At 40.2% G+C, this 15,950-nt stretch overlaps 1 protein-coding gene across 1 annotated transcript in view; it reads left to right on the forward strand.

The window, feature by feature from the left end:
• LOC140738584 (uncharacterized) overlaps window positions 1-15,580 on the forward strand; it is a 34,855-nt gene extending 19,275 nt beyond the window's left edge. Inside the window, exons 5-11 of the mRNA XM_073066060.1 lie at window positions 5,398-5,510; window positions 7,948-8,001; window positions 9,286-9,478; window positions 12,241-12,329; window positions 12,432-12,553; window positions 14,044-14,143; window positions 14,838-15,580. Coding sequence (XP_072922161.1) covers window positions 5,398-5,510; window positions 7,948-8,001; window positions 9,286-9,478; window positions 12,241-12,329; window positions 12,432-12,553; window positions 14,044-14,143; window positions 14,838-14,891 — 725 coding nt within the window. The 3' untranslated portion in view covers window positions 14,892-15,580. The remainder of the gene's footprint in view (window positions 1-5,397; window positions 5,511-7,947; window positions 8,002-9,285; window positions 9,479-12,240; window positions 12,330-12,431; window positions 12,554-14,043; window positions 14,144-14,837) is intronic.
• Window positions 15,581-15,950: the final 370 nt, after the last annotated feature.

Consider the following 15,950-nt stretch of genomic DNA (forward strand, 5'->3'; position numbering starts at 1 on the left):
ATCCTTCAAGAATCAATAGATTCTGGCATTGTACTGGATGACTGGAAAATTACAAATCTTACTCTGCTATTTAAGAAGGGTGGGAGGCAGCAGAAAAGAAACTATAGACCTGTTATCCTGACATCAGAGGTTGGAAAGTTGTTGGAATTGATTGTTAGGGATGAGATTCCAAAGTACCTGGAGGCATATGTCAAGATAGACCAAAGCCAGTATGGTTTCCTGAAAGGAAAATCCTGCCTGACAAACCTACTGCAATTCTTTGAGGAAATTACAAGCAGGGTAGACAAAGGAGATGCAGTAGATGTGTTCTTGGATTTTCAGAAGGCCTTTGACAAGGTGCCACACATGAGGCTGCTTAGCAAGATAAGAGTCCATGAATTTACAGGGGAGTTACTAGCATGGGTGGAGCATTGCTGATGGGCAGAAAACAGAGTGGGAATAAAGGGATCCTATTCTGGCTGGCTGCTGGTTACCAGTTGAGTTCCACAGGGGTCGGTGTTGGGACTGCTGCTTTTTACGAATGCATGTCAGTGATTTGAAGTATGGTATTAATGGATTTATGGCTAAATTTGCCAATGATACAAAGATAGGTGGAGGAGCAGGTATTGTTGAGGAAACAGAGCCTACAGAGAGACTTGGATAGTTCAGGGGAATGGGCAAAGAAGAGGCAAATGAAATGCAATGTTAAACAGTGTATGGTCATACACTTTGGTGGAAGAAATAAATGGGCAGACTATTATTTAGATGGGGAGGGAATTCAAAATGCAGAGATGCAAAGGGACTTGGGAGTCCTTGTGCAAGATAAAGGTTAACCTCCAGGTTGAGTTGTTTGTGAAGAAGGCAAATGCAATGTTGGCATTCATTTCTAGAGGTGTAGAATATAAGAGCAAGGATGTGATGTTAAGGCTCTGAAAGGCACTAGTGAGACCCCACACTTAGAGTACTGTGTGCCATTTTGGGCTCCTTATTTTAGAAAGGATATAAAGGGGGGTTATATGGGAGGCAGGGTTTGAGGGTCGGCACAACATTGTGGGCCGAAGGGCCTGTAATGTGCTCTACTATTCTATGTTCTATACTGACATTGGAGAAGGTTCAGAGAAGATTCGCAAGAATGATTCCAGGAATGAAAGGGTTATTGTATGAGGAATGTCTGACAGCTCTTGGGTTGTATTCCCTGGAGATCAGGAGAATGAGGGGGGATCTCATAGAAACATTCCGAATGTTAAAAGACCTGAACAGGTTAGATATGACAAAGTTATTTCCCATATTTGTGGATTCTAGGACAAGAGACAGGACTTCAGGATTAAAGGATGTCCATTTGCAACTGAGATGCAGAGAAATTACTTTAGTCAAAGGGTGGTAAATCTGTGGAATTTGTTGCCATGAGCACCTGTGGAGGCCAAGTCATTGGGTGTGTTTACATTCTTGATCAGCCAGGGCATCAAAAGGAATGGGGTGAAGGCAGGGGAGTGGGGATGACTGGAAGAATTGGATCAGCCTATGATTGGCAGAGCAGACTAGATGGTCCAAATTTCCCACTTCTGCTCCTATATCTCATGATCTAGTGTTTGTGCTCTTAAATGGATTACATAATCTTGACCATGCAAAGAAAGTGGAAATTTGCCCAACCAAACATAGAATTCTACTGTAAGTTTACCAGTGAACTAGATGTGAGATTTCAATCTATCAGCTTATTTTGTGGACTTAGTAACAATTTAGCTAGTAATTCAAAATGAAGTACTGCTTTCGCTTCGTTCGTGGATGTCAAGTCTTTGGATTAACAGAAGTGGTTTTTCAACAGAATAAAGACTTGTCATCCTTTTTTATGTAAAGGAAGAATGACTAATTTCAGTTTGTGCATTAATACATCATTCGAAAAGCCCTCCCCATCACTGAGCACCTGTACGTGGAGCCATCCAGACCATGCTGTCTTCTCACTACCATTTGGCAGTAGATGCAGAAGCTTTAGTTCCCACAACATCAGGTTCAGGAACAGTTATTACCCTGAGCCGGTGTGGATAACTTTGCTCACTTCAATACCAATCTGATTCCTCATTCTACAGATTCACATTCAAGGACTCTACAACTTGTATTCTTGGTATTTATTGTATTTATCCAATGCCTTTTGCACATTAGTTATTTCTGTTTATTTATAGTTTTCATTGTATTTATTTCATTTTCTTGCAGGCATTTACAAGAAAATGTTTGATATTAAATTTACTTTGACAGATTAAATTTTTCTGAATACACATTTGATGGGTTTTCATCTAGTATCCTAACCACAACAACTAGTTCTAGAAACATAGAAAACCTACAGCACAATACAGGCCCTTCGGCCCACAAAGTTGTGCCGAACATGTCTCTACCTTAGAAATTACTAGGCTTACCCATAGCCCTCTATTTTTCTAAGCTCCATGTACCTATCCAAAAGTCTCTTAAAAGACCCTATCGTATCCACTTCCACCACCGTTACTGGCAGCCCATTCCACGCACTCACCACTGAGTAAAAAAACCTTAGCCCTGACATCTCCTCTGTACCTACTCCCCAGCACCTTAAACCTGTGTCCTCATGTGGTAACCATTTCAGCCTTGGGGGGGGGGGGGGGGAGGAGAAAGCCTCTGACTATCCACACGATTAATGCCTCTCATCATCTTATATACCTCTCAGATCACTTCTTATCCTCTGTCCCTCCAAGGAGAAAAGGCCAAGTTCACTCAACTTGTTTTCATAAGGCATGCTCTCCAATCCAGGCAACATCCTTGTAAATCTCCTCTGCACCCTTTCTATGGTTTCCACATCCTTCCTGTAGTGAGGTGACCAGAACTGAGCATAGCACTTCAAGTGTGGTCTGACCAGGGTCTTATATAGCTGCAACATTACCTCTCGGCTCCTAAATTCAGTTCCACGATTGATGAAGGCCAATATACCGTATGCCTTCTAAACCATAGAGCCAACCTGCACAGCTGTTTTGAGCGTCCTATGGACTAGGACCCCAAGATCCCTCTGATCCTGCACACTGCCAAGAGTCTTACCATTAATACTATATTCTGCCATCATATTTGACCTACCAAAATGAACCACTTCACACTTATCTGGGTTGAACTCCATCTGCCATTTCTCAGCCCAGATTTGCATCCTATCAATGTTCCACTGTAACCTCTGACAGCCCGCCACACTATCCACAACACTCCCAACCTTTGTCATCAGCAAACTTACTAATCCATCCCTCCTCATCCAGTCATTTATAAAAATCACAAAGAGTAAATGTCCCAGAACAGATCCCCGAGGCACTCCACTGGTCACCAACCTCCATGCAGAATATGACCCATCTAGAACCACTCTTTGCCTTCTGTGGGCAAGCCAGTTCTTGATCCACAAAGCAATGTCCCCTCGGATCCCATGCCTCCTTACTTTCTCAATAAGCCTTGTATACCTTATCAAATGCTCTGTGGAAATCCATTTACACTACATCTACTGCTCTTCCTTCATCAATGTGTTTAGTCACATCCTCAAAAAATGCAATCAGGCTCGTAAGGCACGACCTGCCCTTGACAAAGCCATGCTGACTATTCCTAATCGTGTTATACATCTCCAAATGTTTATAAATCCTGCCTCTCAGGATCTTCTCCATCAACTTACCAACTACTGAGTTAAGACTCACTGGTCTGTAATTTCCTGGCTATCTTTACTCCCTTTCTTGAATAAAGGAACAACATTCGCAACCTTCCAGTCTTCTGGAACCTCTCCCATCCCCACTGATGATGCAAAATTCATCACCAGAGGCTCGGGAATCTCCCTCGCCTCCCACAGTAGCCTGGGGTACATCTCATCCAGTCCCGGTGACTTATCCAACTTGATGCTTTCCAAAAGCTCCAGCACATCCTCTTTCTTAATATCTACATGCTCAAGATTTTCAGTCTGCTGCAAGTAATCACTACAATCACCAAGATCCTTTTCCATCGTGAATATTGAAGTGAAGTTTCATTAAGTATCTCTGCTATTTCCTCCGGTTCCATACACTTTCCCACTGTCACACTTGATAGATCCTATCCTCTTGCTCTTCACATACTTGTAGAATGCCTAGGGGTTTTCCTTAATCCTGCCTGCAATGGCCTTCTCATGGCCCCTTCTGGCTCTCTTAATTTCCTTCTTAAGCTCCTTCCTAGTACCCTTATAATCTTCTAGATCTCTTAACATCCCTAAGCTCTCAATCTTTTGTAAGCTTTTCTTCTCGATTAGATTTATTTGCAGGGGAATTAGATATGTTTTACTGAATGAATTCTCTGAGATCATGTTGCTGGAAATTGAAGCAAGTCTTGGGCATAAAATGTGGTATCTTGTCCACTTTTTTGCTAAAAATTTAAACAAGATTAGCTATTAGCTTGAGGATTAAATGTAACAAGTGTTTTGCAGAAAGAAGCTTAATTTTCTGTCATTGAACTAACATGAACAGATAGCTCAGTTGCATCAATGGTCATTGAGTTTTTAACTTTGATCTAGTTAAAGCTACAGTGCCTATGTAGCAGCTCTTAATCCCATTAGTTGGGTTTCCTTTGACCTTTTCCTCCTGGTATAATTGTAACATTGCAACACAGGAAGCATACACATCCTTTCTAGTTGAGAAAGGGCTATCCATTGCAGTGCCAGAAGTGTTAAACTTTTATAACTCAAAGATATCATACAGGCATAGATATTCCACATATGTGGCCTCCCTTCAATAGAAAAGGCTGTCAAGAACTGTGTTTGGCTCTACACAAGTCAAATTACACTATCAACACAAGTTCATTTCATTGCAGTAAACTTTGGCAGCATCTGAATTAATGATGATTCTTGAAATAAACTGTGTATGTTTTCTTGGACAAGGTAGTGATATTTTTTAAACATGCAATTTGCAAGTTTGAAGCAGTTACTGAAACAAAGGATGATCTGGCAGTTTAGCGAATTGGCCATGCTCTCATGTGCCTGAAGTACACCATACTGTCCAGCAGGCAAAGTTGGCACCAATTACCTGTCTAGTGCTATAATGTTTTCAGTAATCCCATTTGGCCCTTGCATTGCTTCTGCTGTCTGATTCATAGTGGTTAGTTTGTATGATGATTGGCAGATTCCATTATATGCTATTCCTCACTATGTATCCTTCTTTTGGTCTTTTTCCACAGTTTGATTAGTTGAATTTTGATTATATTCTGTAGCAAATATACTTGCTCTCCTTTTGTCTTCAAAGCATAGTGCCCAATAAATATACATAAGGGTCTTTAGTTCAGAGGCCACCTATACTCAAGTATGCATAACTAATTTGCTCAGGGTGATTTCTGATGTTTTGACTTCAAGCTTTGGAAATGATGTTTTAAAACTATAGTAATTGATTCTGTGTTCCATCTAATTTTTCTTTAAAGCATCCTCTGAGTGGAGCACAGACTCTCCAATAGTAATAGATGATGATTTAACTGATAACTATGTTCGATATGCTCAACTAGAAGAGGATGAAGCTTTTGCCAGACACCTACAGGTAAATGTGGCTACTTCTGAAACTTTGACTACTTTTAGGAAAGCATGAAGTACCCTTCCAAGCTGTAGCGATTAGAGTAAATAGGTTAGTGATCTCCAAGCTTACTAATGTGCAGATCAGTTTGAACTAATTGGTAATTCCTCACTATTCAGGGCTCCAAACAGTCCTTCCAGGTGAGGCAGCACCTCACCTGAGAGTCTGTTGGGGTCATCTGCTGTATCTGGTGCTCCTGGTGTGGCCTCCTGTATATCAGTGAGACCTGATGAAGACTGCTTCGCTGAGCACCTATGCTTCATCCACTAAAGTAGAATTAGAGGGATCTCCCAGTGGCCACCCATTTTAATTCCGCTTCCCATTCTGATATGTCAATCCATATCCTCCTCTACTGCTGTGATGAGGCCACGCTCGTGTTGGAGTAACATCTCATATTCTGTCTTTAAAAATGCAAACACAAGGAAATCTGCAAATGCTGGAAATTCAAGCAACATGCACAAAATGCTGGTGGAACGCAGCAGGCCAGGCAGCATCTATAGGAAGAAGTACAGTTGACATTTCGGGCCAAGACCCTTCGTCAGGACTAACTGAAAGAAAGGATAGTAAGAGATTTGAGAGGGGGAGGAGCTGGAAAGTTGATTGGCAAAAGGGATAAAGAGCTAGAGAAGGAGAGGATCATGGGACAGGAGTCCTAGGGAGAAAGAAAGGGGGAGGGGAGCACCAGAGGGAGATGGACTGCAGGCAAGGAGTGATTGTGAGAGGGGCAGAGAGAAAAAAGGGGGGGATAATAAATAAGGGATGGGGTAAGAAGGGGAGGAGAGGCATTAATGGAAGTTAACGGGTCTGGGCCTTTTCTTTCTCCCTAGGCCTCCCGTCCCATGATCCTTTCCCTTCTCCAGCTGTGTATCCCTTTTGCCAATCAACTTTCCAGCTCCTCCCCCTCCTGTCTTCTATCATTTTGGATTTCCCCCTCCCACTTTCAAATCTCTTACTATCTTTTCTTTCAGCATATTCTGTCTTGGTAGCCTCCATCCTGATTGCCTCCCTCTGGTGCTCCTCCCCCTTTTCTTTAATCCATGGCCTTCTGTCCTCTTGGTTTTTTTTCCCCCTTCTCCAGCCTCTTTTCTCTTTCACCAATTGATTTCCCAGCTTTTTACTTCACCCCTCCCCTTCTCTTGGTTTCACCTATCACCTGCTACCTTGTATTTCATCCTCCCCTCCCCCGCCTTCTTACACTGACTTCCCATCTTCTTTTCTCCAGTTCTGATGAAGGGCCTCAGCCTGAAACATAGACTGTTTACTCTTCCATAGATGCTGGCAGGTCTTGAGTTTCTTCAGTATCTTTGTGTGTTCCTTGGATTTCCGGCATCTGCAGATTTTCTCTTGTTAGTAATTCCTCTTGTTAACATTAGTTCATCTCAGTTATCACCTGAGAATGATAACTGAGAATCATTCTGTTTCACCTGAGAATCCTAGAACACTGCAGTACAGTAACAGGTTCTTTGGCCTGTCTGAACTATTATTCTGCCTCTTCTCATTGACCTGCCTTCAGATCATAGCCATCCATGTATCTATTCAAACTTCTCAAATATTGACTTTGAACCCACATCGACCACTTCTGCTGACAGTTTGTTCCACACTCTTACTACCCTCTGAGGGAAGAAGTTCTCCTAAATATTTCACCTTTCACCCTTAACCCATGATGTCTAGTTCTAGACTTTATTCAGTTAATTAGGATATGCATCCATGGCTCATAATTTACTAATGAAGAATTAACTTTTTTTTTTCTCTAGACTTCTAGACTTAATTGAAGTGAGTACCTGAAATTATTTAGCTGCCTTAACTTGGAGCCATAAATTAATGGAAGATAACCCAAAGAGCCACTTAAAATCAAATTTACATATTATTCAGTGCCTGTAAGTGGGTGTTGTTAGAAACTTGTTTGTTGCATGCACTTTAGACTGCAATATATAAGGCACTGGGCTAGTCCTGTGGTCCTTGTGATTAATCTCTGCATACTGTCTCAAAACATAAAATTGTTCTAAATTGTGGTCAGAACTGTGCCCAGTAGTTCAGCTAGAGACTGGCTATACTTAATGTATGAAGATCAACACAATCTCGAAAGCTTGGGTCAGACCACTATTCTGGCAAAAGGCCTTTGACCTGAAATACTGAGGCAATTTTTTTGTTTTAAACTTTGAGTTTTAAGTTTGATATAATTTAATGTCATATTTAACAGAAATATCCCAGATCAATTTTAATGAATTCATTGTTCCTTGAGGGTTTTGAGTACTTAACAGTGTTGTTACCTTCAGTTTGTATTGGCCTCCATTTTTCCCAGGCCATAGTATCATAGCATCATAGTATTGAATTTCATCAGTTGTCACTACATATGTTCTTGTTCATTTTTGTTTTTTAATGTGTTTAAAATATTTTTGGGCAGGCACAATTTGATTTGGAAGCTCAGTCTCCTGAACATAGAAGTCAATTCCATGCTGTAAGTAGAGCACCTTCATTGTGAAATTGGTAGGAGCCTCTTGAAAATAATGGTTATTCAACCCTTCCAAAACCTCCCAAGGTACTACAGCCTAATGCAGCATTGATTTGGCAATTGTAGTTAGTTAATTCCTTAAAGGCAACTGTGGGTAAAGAAGAAAGAGGACAATTTACAAATTCATAAGTGCTTTGGTTTTGATTTAATTGATTTAATTGACTGCAGTCAGATTTCAGATTGTTTTGGCTCATTTAGAATTGATCTCTTTACCAATTTTTACAATTTGCCCTCTCTCATGGACAGTTTTCTATTGAGTTTTCTAATAATTGTTAAATTTTGTTTACTTGACAATATTGTAGTTGGTTCTAATATGCAAGTAGACAGCTATTGATCTAATTTAACTATCCTTTCCAGTCCCTTAACTTGTAAACTTTGAGAAATGAAAATGTTAAAAAGTACTTGGACTATAACTTAGTCTCCACTCTTATTTGAAGTATATAACCATTGACTACATACTGAGTGTAGTGTTCTCGCACAGGTCCAAAAACTCTGAACTAAACACCAAGTATAAACCGGAGTCAATGAGGCGCGATCCCAGTAAGATTAACCGTTTACTGTTCACTCTTCCACATTAACGTATGGTGAAAACTGTTGATAAAACAATACAAAATATATACAGTATTTGTTTCCTTGGCATCACATTTACATCATAAATACTTGGAAAAATAAAACTACAACAAACTATATTACATTAAAGTACAACATACAGTCAGAATCTACCTGCACCATCAACTGCTTTAAATACTTCAACACAAACTATCCGCAACTCTTTAAATAACAAAGAACATAAACTTTATCAACCGTCATTACTTATAACAGAATCAGCGTTAACATTTTTACTTCAACATATCCATTATCTTACGAACTTACGGCGTTGCTTCTACGATGTTTCTAGTGTGTAGAAAGTAAACTTTTCTCGTGCTGATCCTGCACACACAAGATCCCTCCTGCCCGTTTCTCCAAACCGGTATTTTCTCACAAGACACAGCGAAACTGGGTGTGACGTCATCGCATGCCGCAATATATCACAGACAACGAATTTACTTTCAACAACCTTTTCTTTAACTAGAAAACGATTACAAACGAATTACTAAAGAGAAAATATAATAAACTAAACGAATGCCTTAAGGGCAACACACTGAGCAACTGAAATCTTTCTAGCTTCCATAGAGAAAATGGGTATGACTCAATAAGTGCAAACAATTGTTCACTTTCTATTGTTTACAGACAAGAGAGAACTCCTTCCATGGGTTTTGTGGGTTGCCTGGTTGTGGGGAGTATGCCGATTTATTGGCTTCTGCAGATATTGGATATTGTGGAAAACCTGGATGCAGGGAGTATCAGCACAGGAATGACATGTTGGCTTCAGAAGTAATTGATCCTGTTCCACATGATCTGCAAAGGTTTTTTGTCACAACTGGTAAGAATTGTTGCACACTTGTGTATTTGGTTTAATTTTAATGCAGGTACAGCGATAGGATGTGGGCAATAAAGCAGAGCAATGTAGGACTTCTTAATAAACCAATTGTCCTGAAAAATCCCTTGATTTGCAACATGTGAATCTAGTGGAAACACAAATTCAATCATAAATTACAGATGCTTGGCTCATTCAATTCATTGAGCATGACAAATTTATATTTGAATGTTTCAGTTTAGCTTTTTCAGACTTTTCCTTGGGCTTTTTGGCAAGATTGTTCTCTGAAGGAACTGTCCTCCAGTTTGCTGCATCAAATTTAAATGCTCTTGCCATGACATTACTGGTTCTTTGCCTGTAACCATACTGTATAGTGATAAGGCTGAGTCCTTTGGGCCTTTGGGAGACTCCGTGAGAATGTATGGGAGCAGAGAGGACTCGGCCTTAGCACCAAGCTGAAGGTCTACCGAGCAGTGGTTCTCACCACCCTCCTCTATGCCAGCGAGACCTGGACTGTCTACAGCAAAACAACTCAACCACTTCCACTTGAGCTGCCTCCGCAGACTTCTCCACGTACGATGGCGGGATAAAGTCCCAGACACGGAGGTCCTGGAGTGGGCTAGCATTGACAGCGTCTACACCCTCCTACAGAATGCCCAAGCCAGAAGGGCTGGCCATGTTGTCAGGATGTCTGACAGTCGACTACCAAAACAGCTGCTGTATGGAGAGCTGAGCCAGGGCAAGCGCTCAGTTGGAGGGCAGAAGAAACGTTTCAAAGACAGCCTCAAAGTGTCCCTCAAAGACCTCAACATCAGTCCCAGTAGCTGGGAATCGCTTGCTCTGGACCACCCAACCTGGTGGAGCAGGACCACTAAAGGAGTGTATGCAGCAGAAATCAGACGCACCGCAGAGGCTCAGAGGAAACGCGCCACGCACAAGGCTCGAGCTACCTCCACTCCACTGCAGCACCTACCCTCGTGTCCCACATGTGGGCGAGCTTTCAGGACCCGGATTGGCCTCACTAGTCACCTCCGGACCCACAGTCACAAACCCTCCACCTGACAGAAGTCGTGGTCGTCTTTGACTCCGAAGGACCAACAACAACAATTGTATAGTATTGTGCAGAGGTCTTGGGCAATCTATATTTTTTTTTATAAATTTTGTTTTAGATGTTTACTTTTTGTCTACTGGATTAGTGTCAGTAGAAAAGAGCAAATTTTTGATTTCAATGTTCCTGAAAATGTTTTATTTCCATTAAATGAATTAACATTAATTATATCACTTTTCAAATAAAAACTTGATAACTTTGTGGGTATATAGCCCAGTGCATGATTAAACAAACATAGCTAGCAGGTTCTAATGATCAATGACAATGGTCTGAATTAACAAAACTGATTGAAACAGAAATGAGTGTAGAAGGCTTGGATAAAGGACAACCAAACCAAACAGTGAGGATGTGGCAGATGTGACACTTTAACCTTCAAATCATGTTTTTATACCATGGCAAGATTAAGCATAGCAGCAAGACACAAGGTGGTTGTCGTGCATCAGCAAGGATTTTCCCAAGCAGAAATTTCATAGCAGACAGGAGTTTCAAGGTGTGCTATCCAAGCTCTTCTGAAGAAACACTAAGAAATGGGCAAGGTTGAGGATCAGAAACAGTTGTACGTTTGATGCCTATTGTCTGCTGCATTCAGTTTCAGTGGCTGACATCCCTTCTAAATTGAAAGCAGTCCAGCACTGCTATTAGCTCTGAACTCAGAAAACACGAACTGCTCCACAGTCTGGAGAAGTCTTGGAAGAAGTGATCTTCATGGAAGAGTTGCTGCCAAAAAGCCATTCTTCCGAAGTGGAAACAGCCAGAAGACTCACTATGTACAGAACACAGACTGGAGTGCTGAACAATGGCAGCAAGTGGTCTGGATAAGTCACGATTTGTAATCTTTGGCTCACAGGAGGCAGCTTATCTGTAGAAGAGCTGGAGAACACTACATGGATGAGTGTCTGCAGCCAACAGTGAAGCATGGAGAGTCCTTGCAGGTTTGGTGCTGCATTTCTGTAAGTGGAGTTGGTGATCTGCTCAGAAATAATGGAATCCTCAATGCTGAGTAGTATAAGCAGATTTGCATCCATCACGCAATACCAGCAGGAAGGCATCTGATCGGTCCCAATTTCATTCTGCAGCAGGACAATCGCTCCAAACGCAGCCAGTGTTATAAAGAACTTGTGTCCAATGAAATGGGGTTTTGCAACAGCTGGTATGGCTTCTACAGAGCCCTAATCTCAACATCATGATGGCTCTCTGGAATTGTCTGGAGAAACAAGCCAAAGTCTGTAGAAGAATTAGGTTGTTTCAAGTATCTTGGAACTTATCAGCCAATTATTCTTATAAAACTGCATGCCTGTGTATTTACAAGAATTGATGCAGTTTTACAGGCAAAGGTGTGGTCACACAAATTTTGATTTTTTTTTTTACTGTTTACTGCTCTTTATATTTTTTATATATAGAATCTTTTCATTTCAGTATGTTTACACTTGGACAGTACTCTACCTTTGGGCTAAAATGGTCCAAATGTCCTCTGTTAAGGATCACCTTCATTCTCCTGTTCTGCCTTTGACAGTGAGTTATTTTGGTAACTGAGAGCATACTGGAACATGCGCACTCTTCAACTTGGCAGAGCAAGTTGGTTTTGTGTTTTTTTTTAAGCCTTGATTTGCAGCATTTCTATTCATTGTACTCAAAGTAAACTGAACAATTATTACTTTAGGCAGAAGTAGAAGAAACAGAAGGCACAGCCGGCATCAAACTACCTCAATGTACCTAAATGAAGATATAAATGATGGCAATGACTATGAGGTGAGCTTCATTTTGTGCTACTAAGAAATGTGTTAGTTATCATATTCAGACATAAATTTTCCTGATTTCTAACAGTTCTGGGAATCTTTCACTTTAACTCAGGATTTGCTAGCTTTTGAAGAAAGCCAGGGTTCGGCTGTTGCACAGAAGAAACTCAGTAATGCTGATATTAACCGATTGCCAATAAAGTTTTTTGACCCAAAATGTGCTGCAGAAAAGACACAGTAAGTAAATGTCTCAGTTAGATTTATTTGAAATAGCTTTTTGTCATGCTGAGTGGTAAATTTGCTTTGAGGGTTACCCCTACAGGATTGACAATTCTTAAAATGGTTTACTTGGATTAAAGTCATGTACTAGTTGTGACTTAATCTTGAACATGTATAAACTTTACAAATATGTATTTAATGTTTTGTGGCTGAAAATCTATAGAGCATCCCATTTTAAACTAATGCTTCCTCTGATCAATGGGCACTAAATGCTTGCTAGTTCATGTACTTTCTACATTTAGGCTGAAGTGGAGTGCATAGGACCAACTATATCACAATTTCAACTAAAACTTGACCTAGTCCTCTATTTAAAGAGCAAACACGAGGAAATCTGCAGATGCTGGAAATTCAAACAACAACACACACAAAATGCTGGTGGAACACAGCAGGCCAGGCAGCATCTATAGGAGAAGCACTGTCGACAGGACTAACTGAAATGAAAGATAGTAAGAGATTTCAAATCTCTTACTATCTTTCCTTTGTTAGTCCTGACGAAGGGTCTCGGCCCAAAACGTCAACAGTGCTTCTCCTATAGATGCTGCCTGGCCTGCTGTGTTCCACCAGCATTTTGTGTGTGTTCTAGTCCTCTATTTGTTAAGTTATTTATGAAATTTGGTGGAAGGCCTTGTGTGTGTGTTTTTTATTCTTGAGCTCCTTACCCCTGCTTGGGCACAGGCAGCTGACAGCAGTTCACCTGTGTCCTCTGTCCTGGGCCGATAGAAGGTTGATCAGCCCTGTGGTTTCCACTTTCACCACACAACTTTGTTCGTCTTCTACACAAAGATTCTTCCTTTCCCAGGGATGAGGTCTTTGGAGCTTCTGTTGGTGTTTCTGTAGCTTTGGGTTTTTGTGCAATGAGGTTGCTAGCCCCATGCCTAACCACCCTCCTTTTGCAGCTGGGTTTTGGACCATCCATGTCAGAGTGTGTGTGCTTTATCACTCCAGCTCTATTAGCAAGAGGCCACCATTTGGCCCATGTCTGTGCTGTTTGAAAAATACTATTTTTAAGTATTTACTATTACAAGTGAAGTAAAATACTTTCATATCTGCATTCCTAAATCTGGCTCCAAGTATTCAATTTTATGATCCTCTGGCCACTTAAAAGCAGCCTGTCGCTTGTTTTCCATTCCTGACAATGGCTTTGAATCTCCTCTGTTCTAGGAAGAATTATACCTCAATGTTGTACTAAGTACATTATCTTGTACTGCTTTGGGAATGGCATGTGAAATTAAGATGTCTCTGTGATGAATAGATTTCCTGATCCAAGATTTATCAAATTTAAAGTTTGCTTGTCCCGAATTTAGACATTCAGGATTCTCACTGGAGATTTACTTATGATTTTGCTGGTTTGTTTACCTTACATTTGTAAATGGCTTTAATTGTTTTGAGAAATGTTTTAAGAAATGCATTGGAAAATTGTATTTGTAATGCATATGTTTTCTTGTTAGATGTCATATTTGCTTCAATGATTATTCTTCCGGAGAAAAGTTGAGGATCTTGCCCTGCCTTCATGATTATCATAGTCAGTGCATTGACCGCTGGTTAAAGGTATTGATTGTGAAATGCATTATTTTGTCCTTTGTTTAGGACTTTCACAGTTCAAAATATCGATTTGGTTTCTAGGACAGTTTCTGCAAAGATCACTTTTGTAATCGAGCATCTACAAAGGCAGATTTAATTTAACCAGATTTAATTAATTCTCGGACTCTTTGGGAGAGTGGAGGGTAGAATGAGCTTTGGCTTAAAAATGACATGGGAATAATGTAGTTATTTTGCCTGGCCTCAAATAGAATTGGTTTTGCCCATCATTTGAGATAAAACTGTTCTTGTCATAATTATTGCATTGATGAATTTTGAGTTTTGGCCCACTCAACTGTTTATTCAACTCCATGGGTGGTGTCTGACCTATTGAGTTCCTCCAACATTTTGTGCGCTTATCTAGTTTTGGCAGTGCCTTGGTGCATGGCAGTTGTCCATTTACAATAGTTGAAAAGTGTCAGTCTTAAATACTTAAATCCTTGTAGATTCTTGCGCCTTGTAGCAAAAACAAACATTAGCTTGCTTTTACAGACATGTACCTTAAGCACTGAGATTTCACCAGTATAGGTCTAAATTTCAGACATTTATCTTTGCTTCTTGCTACTGAGATTTTCAGGCATGTGATGTACATTAACAACTTTTGCTGCAACAACAGTATTAAAAGGAAAATTTACTTGTGATTTATTTTAACTCTCTCCTGCAGGGACATATAAGTTGCCCAATCTGTAGAGTTGATGTAAACCTGGAGTCTGCGTGATGAGTACAAGACAGCTATCAAATCAAGTGCAATAATTTTCATTTGCCATGGATGCAAATGTTTACATTATTGTTTCTCAGGATTTTACAATTTCTACATTTTCACTTTCCAAAGCAAAGACCAAACAAAATAACTTTAGATTATTTAAAAAAAATATGCTGTTTAAATAACTTCATTCTTGAAAGTTTATAACTCTAATTCTCATTATTTTAAAACTTGTGGATGATGGTTTAATTCAGATGCATCACTCCCAGCTTTGTGGATACCTTGAGCTAGTCTGCTTCAGCTCAGGAAGAAATGTTTGAATAAATTTATAATTTGAAACTGTTAACAGCATTCCAATATTTGAGTATTTGGGGGAGGGGGAGACTTTCTCATTTTGGTTGTTAATGAGCTTGAGTGTGTGTATAAGTAATTTTCCCAATTTTTAAAAAAAATTGATGCTGCTTGTGAATGTGCATCCTGGGAGGGATGGTTGCATAGTCCAGTGATCTGTCATGGGCGCTCTGTACAACTGACTGGTGGGGGGAAGCCTGTGGAAAGCTGCTTCCTCGATTATATTTTTCTTGTACTTGTTTAAGATGTATATGGCTATTTATCACCATTTTAACTTGACATACAGGTCAGAACTTGAACATAATGTACTGAATATGTTGATTTTTCAATTAAAGTGTTATGTTTTCAATCACTGCCTGTCTTGCTAATTGAGTAGACATTTTGTTAAAGACCCATTTTAGTCTAATATTTTACTTGGCAATGGAGTGAGCACTGCTTGCTTCCCACATTTGAGACAAGATCAGTTACTATTAGTTATTTCGAGATCCAGCATGGAAAAGGCCCTTCTGGTCCAACAAGGGGCACTGCCCAGCAACCCACCTATTTAGTCCTAGCCTAATCACAGGACAATTTACAACGAACAAGTAGTATGTCTTTGGACTGTATGAGGAAACTTGCACTGTCGTGGGGAGAATGTATAAACTCCTTTATAAATGGTGCTGGAATTTAACTCTGCTCTGTCCTGTAATAGTGTAGGGCTAAACAAGACCATAGTGCCCTACT

The sequence above is a fragment of the Hemitrygon akajei genome, chromosome 14 (genome assembly GCF_048418815.1).
Source record: "Hemitrygon akajei chromosome 14, sHemAka1.3, whole genome shotgun sequence".
Taxonomy (NCBI): domain Eukaryota; kingdom Metazoa; phylum Chordata; class Chondrichthyes; order Myliobatiformes; family Dasyatidae; genus Hemitrygon; species Hemitrygon akajei.